Consider the following 13,909-nt stretch of genomic DNA (forward strand, 5'->3'; position numbering starts at 1 on the left):
CCCAAGTACGACACAAGACGCAGACACCCGAACAGAAGCGATAACAGTACGTTCCACGACACTACCCATGCTTAGCCCATAGCGCCGTCCTCCGCTTGCCTACACACGACTTGGGGAGGGGGACGGCTCCACCCCACCCTGTCCTTGGACTCTGGTGCGACGTGTGGCGTGTGGCACATGTGGTGGCAGCCCAAGGAGTAGCCGGCCGCACTGCAGTTCCGTTGCCTGAAAGTCGGAGAGCCAACTGGTCGCGCCGGGCGAGACATGAAGGATAGCGAAGGAATATATCTCTTGGACTTGGTGAATTCCAACCATTACCTCGAGTATCCTGCATTATTCACCTGCAGAACCCTCTTTCTCACATTTCCTCTCACCGCCGCTCCGATCTTGACTAGCCAGGCTAGCCTTCCCCTTCGACACTTGCGCGAGGATCGGTCCACATATACAGTCACGCTCGATGTTGGGAGCATGGTGCTTTATAATAGCAAGCGAGGCAGACGATCGAGCAAGACTCAATCTGTGTATCTTGTGTTTGGAGACAATGGTCCCTTTCGATCTTCCAGAGTGGACGCGGCTGAGGAAGAGCACAGACGGATGGAGAACTACGCATGTCCCAACGAGGTACGCGGAAAACTGCTGAACAGCACAGACACGCAGTCGGACGCTTGCGGATGCGGATCGGTGGACAGCAGCAGACATGCCACGGTACAATGCTCGCGCGAGTGAGATCCCAGCGTGTGGAGCACACTCTGCTTGTTGTGAGACTGAGTGCTGCTGGGCAAGTGGATCAAGATGGGGCCGAACGAGGATACGCGCTAACGAATTGGGGAGAAAGGGCAGAGGCAGATCAGCAACACGGGGAGACCTAAGGACAGGCAAGCGATGTCGCGAGGGTAGCCAATAGGCGAGTTTCCGCTTGCGAACGTAAGGGGGGAGAGAGAGTAAAGTCGAGGAGCAAAGATGGTACGCGTCCAGCGTTCTGATAGCGAAATGCACCTCTGAGGGAACGTCCGACTTCACCGTCTGCAGGTGCCTACACCATCCACTTGCCGCCGCACCGCGCCGCCTACTCGAGACTCCACCCGTCCCGAACACAAGACCGATTTCTCAGAGTCAATCCCTCCATCCACAACAACGTCACCAGCTCCAGCATCGTGTCACTCGATTTCGGATGATGAAGCCATCGTTCGCCTGAACATCTACCGAGACGCTTGTAGATTGGAAAGAATTTTCTGTGAAGCACGGCTCGAGTATAGGGGAAGCCATGTTGTCTCGGAAGGTCGCAGTGAGACTCCCAGCTTCACATGCAGATCGGCGTCCTCCTCCTTTCAGAATTGATGGCGTGGATATGTGAGTCCATCGAGGCATGAGAGAGAAAAGAATACAAGTGGATGGCTGGGAGTGAGGACCGGCAGATGACAGAAGATCTGGAGACTGGCAAGTGACGTTACAAGGCATCCAAGCGAGACGGTGCGTGCCCGGCACTCTTTACAATGAAGCGCACCTTTGATTGAGCTGTCATTTATCCCTCCGCATCCTATTCTCAGGTTCCCGCGTGCTCCGCTCAACTCAACCCTGCAGGAACTGGAGCCGTCCACGGTCCGCCACTTTCGCCTCTGCACCCATCCTCGCTTCCCCCCTCCGCCATGGATCCTTCCCTCGCCTTCTCATCCATGTCTTCCAGCTTCTTAGAGCGAGACACTTACCTGATGCCATGTCAATGGCGTTCTGAGCTCCAGTGCAGCCTCGGGTGTTTGTGTCACTCGATGCCAGATGTAGCTTTCCTCCACCAAGCCGTCAGGAGGAATTTTAGAGCCGGATTCCCGCCGCGATACACTGAGTGCGACCATAATAGGCCGCGGAGGGCTTACAAGTGCCTATCGCGTTCATTTTCTGGCAAAGCAATGTTTGATGCGCTGTTCCGTAACGGCAGCGTATGCACGCTGTGACACAGCGTACCAGGCAAGAGCAGATTCAGAGGTTACATTCAAAGACATAGCGCGATTCGAGGTCACGTAGATAATCTGTGAGGGACCGCAAGGAGTATCGAGCGACAGGTGGGAGCAATTACTTGGTTATTCGGAACCAACTTCGAGCAGCGCTTGTCCGGAGGGCGCTTTCAGGGGTGCAGGGAGACGTGTCACGAGGTTCGCGCTGCGTGGGCCTGAGATCACGCCTCTGCGAAAGGCATCGTTCAACGAACAAGACGAACAAGATGGACAAGGCACATCAATCTCATCTAGAAGCCAAAGAGGAGGGACAAAAAAGCAGACGAAAAGAGCGCGAACACACGCGAAAATCCACAAAACTCTCCAAAAATCGCTTAGCGCCAGCTGGACTTTGGATATGGATCTTACAGCGATCTACGCGCTTGGCGAGGATCAACGATCAGCATCATTATTTCGTCCTTTCGTCTCGCGTTCAGCGTCCTTACCCCAACAAATCAAATTCCTAATTGACCTACACGGAATATTCGTGAAATAATCCTTTCAAGACGCGTAGAAGACGCGTCTCTGGCCGCGTCGCGTCCTCAGCCACACCGGCGTCTAAACGAGTGACACGAGCGCTTATCATGCCCCCAGGGCCACTCGACGCGCAGCTGCCTCGCGAATGTGTTTATGTATCTGCACTTAGGCGTGCTCACAAGTAAGTAGAGTTCATGCTTCTGTTACATTAGTATGAATGGGTTTTGATACGAATTGACTTCGACAGAACTACACTGTACCGCTACAGACCGTCTACCTGAACCACATCCGCTCTCGGATTCATTTTAGGCTTAAATTCTGTGCGCATGCCATGAGTGCGTGGCCTCTCGAGCTGATCACTCGAGACATAAGGACCATCGTGTACAGAGCGAGCATAAAAACCAACTTTAAATGATGTGTGCATCCCTTCTCGCGCCACTGAGCACGTGCCACATCTCAATCAGTGAGTGGATACGATTTCTCAAACTTGAGAATATCTACTATCTTCGTTCCCATGGAGAGGCTCTTAATATTATTAGTTCTGTCATTTGGATTGCCACTCGTGTTTTTCAGTTTTTATATTTGCAGATGTACATTGTGATTTCATACACCAGGCATTCATTATTATAGCAATGATGTGTTCGACCCAAGTGCGCTATCTATGGAAACAATCAAAGCCTACCGAACTGACTAACTATAAAGCTTTGAAGAACCAACGACGCAGAATTGAGCAGAGGTCGTGACGATAGACAGCACACGAGATACAAGCGCCGAAACTGCGATAGACAGGACCAGAGTGGGACATGAACCCGGACATTCATACAACAGCTTCGCCGGCCTGCTTACGACGGCGCAGTGCCTGGCGCACGTCAGGTGGATGAGAGACATGTACGTGTAGACCAGCTTAAGATTACGTACCTTGGTTACCGCAGCCAGTGCCGTCAGGCCAGAACGCTGCCGACTCGCCGCTGAGGCAAGAACCCGTCCAGAGCGAGCTCCCGTCCGAGCCGGACCACTCGCTGCAGTCGACTTCCTCATAGTATCCCGTGAGCGCAGTGTGACCTGCGTCGGGATCATGCATCGTCAGTGATGGTCAAAGCCCAACTGAAGGAACGACATACCCGACGGGAAGAACGCGCCAGCTCCTCCTGTGTCCTCACAGATGTCAAAGCTAGAGGTGAGATCCACGCGTGAGCCCCTGCTTAAAATGTGAAGCCAGCAGTATATGTATGACGTACTGCACCGGCATGTCGAACTCGTTGGTTCCATCCTCCGTCGTTTGTCCACACCAAACTGCATTTCCCTCCACGGGGCAGAGATCTGACGCGTTTAATACGAATAGATAAGCTGGCATCGTTCCGAGAGGCTCTATACTTACCAGTCACTTTGACCACGATGGAGTAGAACCTGTGCAAGAAAAATTACTTGAATGGAACGGACTCTTGAAGGACGATACGTACGGTCCAGAGTAGTCCGGGCTGTATGGGTCCACAGTCCCAGTGAGACGGAAGCAGCGACCGCAGGCATCACCCTCACCGTCGCCTGACGGCGCACCGAACGAAAGCTGGTTCATGGCTGCGGTATATCCAGTCGCCGTCTCTCCGCATGCTGAAAAGTGACATTTAATGGGCTACTTCACAGATCCAGCCGAGGAGAACGCATACCCGGAGTGCTGCATCCAGAGTATTCAGTAAACGACGAGTTGTCAGATGGTTGCTGATAGTATCCGTTCGAGTTCGCGGGCTCCGTGCGGCGAAGCGGGGCATGTTTGGCCGATGCTACGTTGGGAACGATGGAAGCGAGGACAAGAACGGCGAGGCTGTACGTGGACTTCATCGAGTGGTGTACTGCGTGAGGGATGCTGTAGACTGGTGCAGTGGAGAGCGCACCTGGTCCTTTTGTATCGGACTCGCATCTCCAACGGAGAAACGAGAGGGATGTCCATGTCACATTATTTGTCCGGTGGTCATTTCAGCGAAATGCCCTTGCATCATGTGGAATGAAGCATCGAGTCGACCCTGTAGGAGTGCCTGGCCGAGATGCTAGCATGAAAAGTGCCAGCAACGTTCGTTGCGGCAATTTCATTACAGTGAGGGAAGTTCGGAGCGTAGCCATATGGACAGTTGAGAAGTTCAGCCGACGGCTTCTCCAAGAGGAGTAATGACGACCACGGGGCCGTGAAAGAAGACACAGCTTGAGCACTTGAGCACTTCACGTCACAGATGCTGCCGTTGACTCGCTGCAGCAAGCCTTTATTTCGAATTCCTGGAGTTCATAGAATCCGGTCGTTCGATCAGGCGATCTCTTTACGTGATCCAATTCTAGAGTCGGCGGTTCATGACGGAAACGTTTTCGTCGAAGGAGCCCCATATGATCGGGAAGCGACCCATGACAACGTTGCCTTTGCTTTGAGGTGTAATTCGCCCAAATATCCTCCGTTGGCGTTCCCATGCTCATTTGGATCAGGATATTCGAGCGACGCTACCCATGGCGGAGTGGTAACGGCCGAAATACCTGGTAACGTGCCTTAAGCAAACGTCTGCATGGCCGCAGACCCAGCTGTGCGGGTTGTTATAGCAGCTGAGCATACATCAGAGCTCGGGTGAGACGCGCGTATATATGGACAAACCTGGGCGTAACATCGGACTTCACACAAGCCTTGGTAGTCCCATTGAGATGCGTGCATCAAGCGAACGACCGATGATCGCAACAATGGTTCCGAACTGGCACCTTCCGCGTGGCCTGTAGAGAACATCTGGATGGAGTCAGTGGAATCATGATGCATACAGCTGATTCTTCTGTGTCGGACATAGCATCATCATCCGATACTTCTGAACTCGTCCAACTCCGATGTCCATGCCTTCTCATCGACGGGCCTGGACCGAACATTTCTGAGAATGATCAAAGCCACGCTCACACACAGACGGGGACACCTGTGGCGGTACATGATGGTCTTTGTTGTCTAGCGAGGTCATAAGAGTGAAGGAAAGCGGTAGTGAGCGATGCATACTTGGTAAGGCTCTGTTCCTTGTTAGAGTCAAACGAGACGAATCTCCTTGAAGCCGGCGGAGTTTAAGAAGGTCAGTACTGCAAATTCGCAGCAGGAGATGACGTACGTGTGCGTGTCTGGCTTTTGGAGCGCATTCGTCTTGTGAGAGATGATCAGTAACATTTCAAATCAGATAATGGTATGAGGGATTTGGGTCACCTAGACTCATGCCCTGAGCACGGCGCTGGAATAACCGGGATGATTCAGCATCCAGGAAAGAGGCTAGGATGCCTGACACTATCCAGAAAGGCCGCTGAAGGCCAGGGACCCTGTAAAAGGGTCGTTGGACTCAATAACGAGGCATCAAAGAGATGCGAACGCTCGTCCATGCGTTCCGCCTCCACAAAATGCATCAGGCCTGAATCCGAAATGTGGTCGATATTGAATGTCACAGAGAGGTAAAGTTTATGGAAAGCAAACAAAACGCACACGAATGTCAACGGAGATCCTTGCATCGATACATCGAGTCCATGACTGCGTAACATGCCAACAAATATTCACTCACCTTTTAGTAGAAGTCCTCGAGAGTGTTGATCGCTGAAGCCATTTTAGGCTCTCAGACAGTCTCTGGAAATGTCAATGGTAGAACTTGACTGTAACAAACTTCAAAACCAACGTCGTCACAGTAGCTTCAAAATTGAAGCATAGCCATGGCAGAGCCGGGTGTTATATGCAGATGTAACTGCCCATGGTACTGGCCTCATGTGTCATGCTGGCACAGCTGGGTCCGACTGAAGCCGCATTGCGACCTTAGGCGCTTGCTTACTAAGCAGGCGGACACGCGCTCACCTGACTTACGCAGCCACCGCGTCTCTTCTCCTCGCCACACGCTCGCCCTCACCGTCTTTGAGCCGTTTTCCGCCGTCTCCGAACATATCTTGTTTCATCACACTCGTAACCTGTCTAAAAACGACGTGATTTAAGGAGCGAGGTCCCAGGTCGCCGGAGGAAAGTCCACCCAACGTCTGACGAGGTGCTTGGAGGCGCTCGACGACGTCGGCGAAACCTCGCGGGACCCTTGGCCTGACGCTCCAGGTGAGGCCATCGAGCTCGAAAACGAGAAGCGCGCTGCACGCAACGCGGCCAGGACGAGCAGACGCGATCTCGGCGACGAAGCTGTTTTGGAAGATGAGTACTTACTCGATCTTGAGGGCAACGAGCTTTCTGCTGGCATTGAGCTACCCGAGAACACTCCCGGGACTCCTGCTGCCACTTTGACTAGCACCGCCTAACTTTCGGGGGCTATCCGCGTCATGTCTCCGTCTTTAGTGGGCGTATGCGCCCCTGCAAGCGCAGACACCCACCAAAGACGGAGACAACACATCAGCAACCGCGAGCCGTCCGAGGACTAACTCTCTATTCTAAGGCACGCGAGTGTTATTCTGACATGTTCAGGGATCACGGCCTTGAAATCCCCGGTCATTCTTAAGCTCGCGTCGGTGCAAACACATATTTACCTCACGCTGACCCACACACAGTCGTCGTGTTCCAGGCCTTACCTGTCACACTCCTTCCCTCACGAGCATCCGTGTTGTCATCATCGTGACCACGCGAGCTTGACGCACGTCTTCTCCGTCTATGTATGACGACCATTTGCCCTGAACTCTGTTCAACATACAACTCAGACATCATAATTTACAGACAGAGATGGATAGGGCTTAGATCTGGCCGCAAATACCACTTTATGTGCCGCAGGACTAAAATCTACCGTCTAATGCGGTCGATTTATCACGTTAGACGATTGTTGTTTTTCAATGATGTCGCGCGGTATTTACTCCCGAGAGTGTCGAGCGGGTAGAGGTGTGTGCTCACACTGGAACTGGGGAGGCGCAGCCTAACAACAGTCCAGGATGACGGAGCGTCCTTGACTGTTGCTATGCGATGCCACCTTGAGATGGCTGCTGAAGTGCTCGTGCACGCGGTTCAGGTACGCTGCTATCATCTGCGATGCCGTTATACCTTCTTTATCGTGTTGCGTTGTTGCGCACGTTTCCTTGAAGTGGGCGCAGCGCAGTGTCGTAGAGCCGGTGAATGCTCTTCTATTAGCTCGGTGGAATGTTTATGAAATGCGTTTATGCTCGTCTGCCTTGTCGAATCTAGTCCATTTACTGTTGCATATGGTAGTCTCAGTTGATATCACTGCTAAAGATATCAGGTGAACCTTACAATCGAGTTCCATGCCAATATGATGAGCTAAATGTTATCTAGGTTGCGCCGTCCGCTCAGCGTTTTCATCTAGACCTAGAATAGTACGGAGCGATCTGATAGCAGGCATTAGCTTCTCATTAATCATTCTTTGAGTTAGCGCATGCCATTCTAACCATTCCTACAGTCACAAGTGAGATACAGCGGCTGGTTCAGGTGCAGGGCCGATGTAGCGGACTACAAATTTCGTTTCCGGACGTGGCTTCCATATATCGTCATCTTGTCTCGTTTTGTCAAGAGGCAGCACCTGAGAGTATGTAAGTTATGATCCGTAAGTAATTTCAGATGTATTGCTGAATCCTTATGGTCCCACTCATGCTTTGCTTAGCTATTCATTCGTACCGACACCAAACACCTAATATTCCTCGAACAATCAAAACCACATCATATATCTAAGACCGTTAGAGGCACAAGATCCTGAGAATTTTATGCAGTACCCATCGTCGCCAATAATACTGGGTCCGGTAATGTGGCACACAAAGGCTCTTCAATAAGAGGTCATTTCCGCGCTGTTTTACTGTTTATCTTCTAAAATTAGTCAGAGTCAGGTGTCACAAGCTCATTCCTTATCCCCGCTGTCCTTACCAGCTCGATGCCCGTGTCCTGTTTCTTCCGACGACGATTCGCGCAATATACGATTCGGATACTCAAAGGTTTGCAAAATAGACATGAACTGTGCGTGAGCCTGTCCGTATTTCAACACCATTTACTAATTTGTGCTGCAGGGCTAAGATTCGCCATCTGATGCAATCAGAGAACGATTTACGGACAGCATATGTCTGCTGTCAGCTTGCTTGACACCTATTCTAGGTATAGGTGAAGAACGCTGAGTGGAAGATGCCAGGTGCAGTGGATAGCACTTGGCTCATTCTAACGATTCGTATTGGCGTAGCGCTCGAGAGACAACTTTACACGATATCGTTATCAACGACATTCAACTGATATCACTACGCACAGCAAATTGGACGAGATTCGATGAAGTGCACGAGCACGAGCACATTTCATAAACGCTCGACAGAGCACTCACAAGACCGTGCCGCCTGTAAAGGAACCGTGCGCGACAAAATGTCCTACGTTAAAAATGATGTAATGACATCGCCGATGATCATTGTACCTGGACCACATGCGCAAGCACTTCAGCAGTCATCTCAAAGGGAACAAGGGGACAAGGAGGCATCGCGTAGCAGCAATCAAGGACGGACCGTCATCCTAGACTGTTGTCACGCTGCGCCTCCCCAGTTCCAATATGAACACATGCCTCTGCCCGTTCGACACGCTCGGGAGTAAATGCCGCGCGATGTCATTAAAAAGCGACGATCATTTGTGGCTGCTATGCCGCGCCTGCTGTCTGGAGTCGGAGTCAACGCATGTATGAGGCCATCTCACCGTTGCAGATACGAGCATGAGGATTATGAGCTCGACGACATGTCACCGACTGTTGTGCCGGACAGGCATCCTGTCGCCGCGAGAGATCCGCGTACCCTGAGGGGATGAAAACCGAGGAGGAGGAACAAGGAGGAGATGCGCGACGAGATTCTACTGCAGCATACCGTTTATATATTGCATGCTGACTAGATCGCTCCACACGAGCGGCGCTGCAGACACTGTCCAATATGCCAAGGACGATGGGGCGTTGGCGCTCAGCAAGCGAAAGCTGCGAGACCGGCCGACTTTCCGATGCACTGTCGCGGTTTAGTGTAGTTCACGCCTTCGTATGCATTTGCACTGTGACGTACCGGGACTTGATAATGCATGATGACCGCCGTTCGGCTTTGAATGCATAGTACCAGCATGTTCCTCCGTCCACAAATCCTGACGCCAACCGGACATCAGATTGGGAACGCTGAAGGGACCTTGAAGAGAGACGTAAATACTGCGACATCGCGAGCTATCGCGAGTCCGCGCCCGTGTACATTCTGCGTATTCAGCCAGCTACATCGATCATCGTATCAGATGGCGGATCTGAGCCCTGCAGCACAAAATAGAGGGCAGCCTCATGCACAGTGCATATCTATTTTGCATACGTTTGTAGTGTCCGAAGCGAATCGTCGTCGGAAGAAAGAGGACACGTGGCGTCAAGCTTGCGGAGCTTGAGCGCTACTAGCGCGGCGGTCACAAGCAGCCATGAATCATGATAATGCACTCGATGCAACATTCTTTGTCGCATTTTTGTTCATATTGTTTGCCCTGTGCGGACCCCGCCTCTCTGTGACAGCATAGACAAGGACGCGATTAGTGCACGACTCCGATTTCGATAGCTATCTGGCAGGTGAACATCGATACTGCTTCACGGGCGACTCGTGTTGAGAAAGTCTGAGGTAGTATCAACGCTCTACTACATCTCTATGAGCGGAGTGACGATGTCATCATCGTGAGCCTCGTTGCCTGCGCTGGCACCCCGCTCGATCTTACGAAGCAACGGAACGTAATGCGTTCTCTGAACCTCAAGCCCCTTGTCTCCAAAGTACCGTCCCCCTTCAAAACTCCAGCAAACGTTCCCTCTCGCCCAAGTAGCCATCCCGATGATATATTTCCCGAGTTCATCGTCAATTTCTGGCCCCCAAGACGGAAGCCTCGTCAATGCGTCCAAGAACGAGGCTTCAATCTGCTTGTGGTATTTTTCGACCCAGGATATCGCGCCGTCGTAGTCCACGCTGAACTGCCGCATCGCAACAGCGATGATATTGTGGCGGTCGCCAGCCGACTGCTCCTTATTGTAAGAGGCAATATCCTGGGCAGTACGTGACGCATTCAGGATTTTCGCAGGAATCGAAAAATGGAGAGTGCTCACATTGTCAAGGATTATCAGATCAGCGGCACAAGACGAAAGCTTCGCTACGACCGGATGATAGAAGACGTCATTCGTAATATCGACCTTGAGCTCCAGCTCTATCGGGAAGAATGACGGGGGCACCCCGGCAGTCTTGCGTCGAAGCTTCATATAGACGTCGATTGTATCAATGGTATGGTAAATCCGATCTGCAGCCTGAACGGCCATACTGTCGAGATACTCCGACATGTATTTCAGGAAGCGACGTTGGGCCCCAGGTCTAGATAGTTTGGCCGCAGGTTGCCAAAACCTGCCCATCGATTATATTCAATAGACGCCATAATGATTCATCAACTTCTTAGCTTACTGTCTTGCTATCTCACCGATGATCATCTCTCCGTCTGGTCTCGGTTCGCACACATTGTGCAGTGCGTGCTTCACCACGTCAGCAACCTTGTCGCATACTGTCGCGTCTTGGACATCAGTGTAGTCATCAATCACGAAGACTATGTTCATCAAATCACATCCAACTCGGAGATGGGCTAGAATTCGCAGAACGATCATGTGAGTGTCCGAGGCGTACCTCAACCTTGCTTACCTTTATTGAGCGATGGGTACATAAGCGCCGCGAGAAGGCCTGTCAGTCATTCCGGTCAAAAGGCAGATATTGCATATCGAGTGACTGCCTTACCAAGGTCACATCTTTCGAAAGCACGCTGAGACGAGGGCTTGCACACGTTGAAGCTCTGAATCCACAAGTCGGAAGCCGCTTTGACTTCCTCGTAATGTTGATTGATCTGACGAGGCCACGGCCACGCAGACATCGTGTCAGGGATATGCAGTATAGTTGACATCTCCTGCATGGCAGCGGTTTCCGAAGTGTAGCCTCTGTGTCACCTGTACTCTTTGAGCATCAGCCCTGCGTTGGTATGGCAAAGAACCTGTTCACCTGTAATCCTGCAGCCTACATAGAATGCATGAGCACAGTATGTTGTCTTTGGAACCAGGTCACCTCACTTTAACAGTATGGCGGTGTAGCGACTGAGGGTATTTGATGGGCGGGGAGCACAGTATTATATCTGAGGCGGGTGCAGGTTACGCACCACACCATCTTTGCGATTCGCCCGCTAATGACAGATGCGACAGTAAGCTGACGCCTAAGGCACGATAATTCCCTGCTAGCTGCCATCTGTATTTATGTGCTGAGCGATCTCCTAATTAAAACAGACTAAAGGTGCTAGTGCTTCCAATAACCCGGAGATATATGGGGCTGTCGTCTCACCAGTATGATGATTCAGCGAGCTACAGCCGCCGGAAAGTGCCGTGACATCGGATCGTTGCGCTGCATTTTGCGCTAGGTATGCTGTCAGACTGGAATGGTGATTCGTGAAGCACGTACGAAGATGTGCGATAGCCATTGGAAGTGCATCGTTGGGGCGCAGAGCATTTGATAGATTCGACGATATCACGTTCGTTTCATGCCAATGTGTTCATGTGAATCATGATAGTCAGAGCAAGGCACTTCAGCAGCCATCTCAACGGGACAAGGAGGCATCGCATAGCAACAGTCAAGGACGGTCAGTCATCCTGGACTGTTGTCAGGCTGCGCTTCCTCAGTTCCAATGTGAGCACACGCGGCGCGCCTCTACCCCTCGACACACTCGGGAATAAATACCGCGACGTCATTGAAAAACAACAATCGTCTAACTTGATCAATCGATCGCATTAGACGGTAAATGCTAGACCTGTGGCACATACTATGAAGTTGCATTTGCGGCCAGATCCCATGTCTGTCTGCAAGATTAGGAGTGTCTGAGTTGTATGTTAAACAAAGCTCAGGGCGAATGACATAGACGAGAAAACGTGCCAGTTGTTGAAGGTTAGCGCTCGCGACGTTTTTTCAGTGTAAGCAGTCGTCTTGTCAGGCGCTCGGAGCTTCACCGGCACCGATCGCCACCGGAGTATGCGATTCGCGTTCGTCGATGATGACAACGGAGCTTCCTCACAAGCCCGGAGGATGCTCGTGAGGAAGGAGTGTGATAGGTACCGTAAAAGCCTGAAACACGATGATTGTGTGTGGGTCAGCGTGAGGGGCACGTGTATTCGCGAGCTTCAGATGGCTCACTGCAGGTGGCGTCTGCCACTCAGCGTTCTTGACCTACAGCTAGAATAAATATCAAACGAGCCGACAGCAGACATGAGCTGCTCATTAATTACACTCTGAGAAGCATATCCATACCCCAGTCAGCGTGTGAGAGACTAAGCTCGAGGTTGCAAGGCCTTTGAATGTGTGAGTCTGGGGGTGTTGCTTCACGAAACCGACGTACGTGTGAAGATTCGATGCGGTGCGAGTGGAGGGCGACGATGGCGACGGCGTTGTGCCGCCATTAGATACTGTGGAAACCGTCGTCAGCACTGCTAGTCGGGATGGATTTGAACGGAGACGGCAGACGGTGATAAAGACCCACCACAGGTGGATAGTCGCTATATAGAACGGAGAATCTGCCAAACGTGCAAAACGTTGTGCTTCTGGATCTGTTCAAGGCACAGGGAGAGCAAAGCGCGCTTTCTGTGACGAGGCGTGTGCGTGAGGAACGGGGATCGTCAACAAGCACCCCCTGGGGAGCGCTCTCGGTATCGCTCGTGGCGCGGAGCGAATGTGCATGGAGGAGGAGCGAGACATCGCTGCTGCGGCAGAAGCAGGAAAGCTCGCGGGAAAAAGGTGAGGTCTTGAGGGAGCGAGATGTCCGAGCAGTACTTGAGTGGGATTCCGAGGTTGATGGTGCAGGGAGCACGCTGACCGACTCTTTGCAGCTGCGCGCTGGCCTTTGCGCCACGAAGCTGAAATGTTGACCTCGGCGAGAAATTCGTGGTGGTGGGCAATGGAGAGGGAGGGGGGCCGATAGAGGCACACGCATGCGGCCGTGGGTGGAGTAAACTGGCGCCAAGTAATTGTACAAGGGAACGGGAGACGGCACCTTTTTGTCTCTATATACCTCGATTTGCGCGGTTCCGAGCTGGGCAAGACAGCAGAAGATAGTTTGGAGAGGAGACGAGGAGAGGGGGACCGAGCTCGTTAATGAAGGCATGCGCATGTCCAATTGTAGCCATAGACCCGAATGAAGCACTCGAGTGAAGGTGACAGTCGACGCGCACAATACGCCGCGCGCTGGCCACCGCACTCTAAGTGGCGTGATCCGCCCAGCGACCAGCTATGTCTATGAGTCCCTGTGCATCATCACGCTCATCGCGCCCACAGGCATCGGGCACAGCGTAGCAACAGTCCATTATGACCGTCCATCATGGACTGATGCTACCCAGTCCGAGCTTGCGATGGATTGAATGCGTTGTGGCGTTCGACTGATCGGATAGCTGAAAAGTCGAGTCGTTCGCCTCTTGCGTACGCACAGGCAGTCTTCC

The 13,909-nt window shown here is 52.1% G+C and overlaps 6 protein-coding genes across 6 annotated transcripts; 2 read left to right on the top strand and 4 right to left on the bottom strand.

Annotated features, from left to right (window-relative positions):
• Positions 1-175: 175 nt before the first annotated feature.
• On the top strand, positions 176-1,075 carry LAESUDRAFT_746922 (uncharacterized protein). The gene is made up of 2 exons (XM_040911444.1): positions 176-621; positions 645-1,075. The coding sequence occupies exons 1-2, from the start codon at positions 265-267 to the stop codon at positions 867-869; spliced, it is 582 nt and encodes a 193-aa protein (XP_040769946.1). The 5' UTR covers positions 176-264; the 3' UTR covers positions 870-1,075.
• Positions 1,076-3,127: 2,052 nt separating this feature from the next.
• Positions 3,128-4,494, bottom strand: LAESUDRAFT_174393 (glycoside hydrolase family 45 protein). The gene is made up of 8 exons (XM_040901445.1): positions 4,130-4,494; positions 3,926-4,073; positions 3,844-3,872; positions 3,704-3,785; positions 3,587-3,636; positions 3,384-3,494; positions 3,312-3,324; positions 3,128-3,241 (listed from the first exon to the last, which is right to left on the bottom strand). The coding sequence occupies exons 1-8, from the start codon at positions 4,299-4,301 to the stop codon at positions 3,160-3,162; spliced, it is 687 nt and encodes a 228-aa protein (XP_040769947.1). The 5' UTR covers positions 4,302-4,494; the 3' UTR covers positions 3,128-3,159.
• A 1,670-nt stretch (positions 4,495-6,164) lies between these two features.
• On the top strand, positions 6,165-6,746 carry LAESUDRAFT_754773 (uncharacterized protein; the record flags this gene model as incomplete). The annotated part of the gene is made up of 3 exons (XM_040911936.1): positions 6,165-6,205; positions 6,269-6,428; positions 6,498-6,746. 3 exons carry the CDS (start codon positions 6,165-6,167, stop codon positions 6,744-6,746), a joined length of 450 nt encoding a protein of 149 aa, XP_040769948.1.
• Positions 6,747-9,046: 2,300 nt separating this feature from the next.
• LAESUDRAFT_720253 (uncharacterized protein) lies at positions 9,047-9,627 on the bottom strand. Its single transcript, XM_040907780.1, has 2 exons — positions 9,456-9,627; positions 9,047-9,401 (listed from the first exon to the last, which is right to left on the bottom strand). The coding sequence occupies exons 1-2, from the start codon at positions 9,599-9,601 to the stop codon at positions 9,080-9,082; spliced, it is 468 nt and encodes a 155-aa protein (XP_040769949.1). The 5' UTR covers positions 9,602-9,627; the 3' UTR covers positions 9,047-9,079.
• A 427-nt stretch (positions 9,628-10,054) lies between these two features.
• Positions 10,055-11,352, bottom strand: LAESUDRAFT_754774 (terpenoid synthase; the record flags this gene model as incomplete). Its single annotated transcript, XM_040911937.1, has 5 exons — positions 10,055-10,450; positions 10,511-10,799; positions 10,857-11,031; positions 11,088-11,126; positions 11,181-11,352. 5 exons carry the CDS (start codon positions 11,350-11,352, stop codon positions 10,055-10,057), a joined length of 1,071 nt encoding a protein of 356 aa, XP_040769950.1.
• A 1,090-nt stretch (positions 11,353-12,442) lies between these two features.
• LAESUDRAFT_174670 (uncharacterized protein) lies at positions 12,443-13,708 on the bottom strand. The gene is made up of 5 exons (XM_040901446.1): positions 12,958-13,708; positions 12,817-12,883; positions 12,729-12,769; positions 12,615-12,653; positions 12,443-12,545 (listed from the first exon to the last, which is right to left on the bottom strand). Exons 1-4 carry the CDS (start codon positions 13,582-13,584, stop codon positions 12,648-12,650), a joined length of 741 nt encoding a protein of 246 aa, XP_040769951.1. The 5' UTR covers positions 13,585-13,708; the 3' UTR covers positions 12,443-12,545; positions 12,615-12,647.
• Between the last annotated feature and the right edge of the window lie 201 nt (positions 13,709-13,909).

Source organism: Laetiporus sulphureus (genome assembly GCF_001632365.1).
Source record: "Laetiporus sulphureus 93-53 unplaced genomic scaffold LAESUscaffold_2, whole genome shotgun sequence".
In the NCBI taxonomy this organism is placed as follows: domain Eukaryota; kingdom Fungi; phylum Basidiomycota; class Agaricomycetes; order Polyporales; family Laetiporaceae; genus Laetiporus; species Laetiporus sulphureus.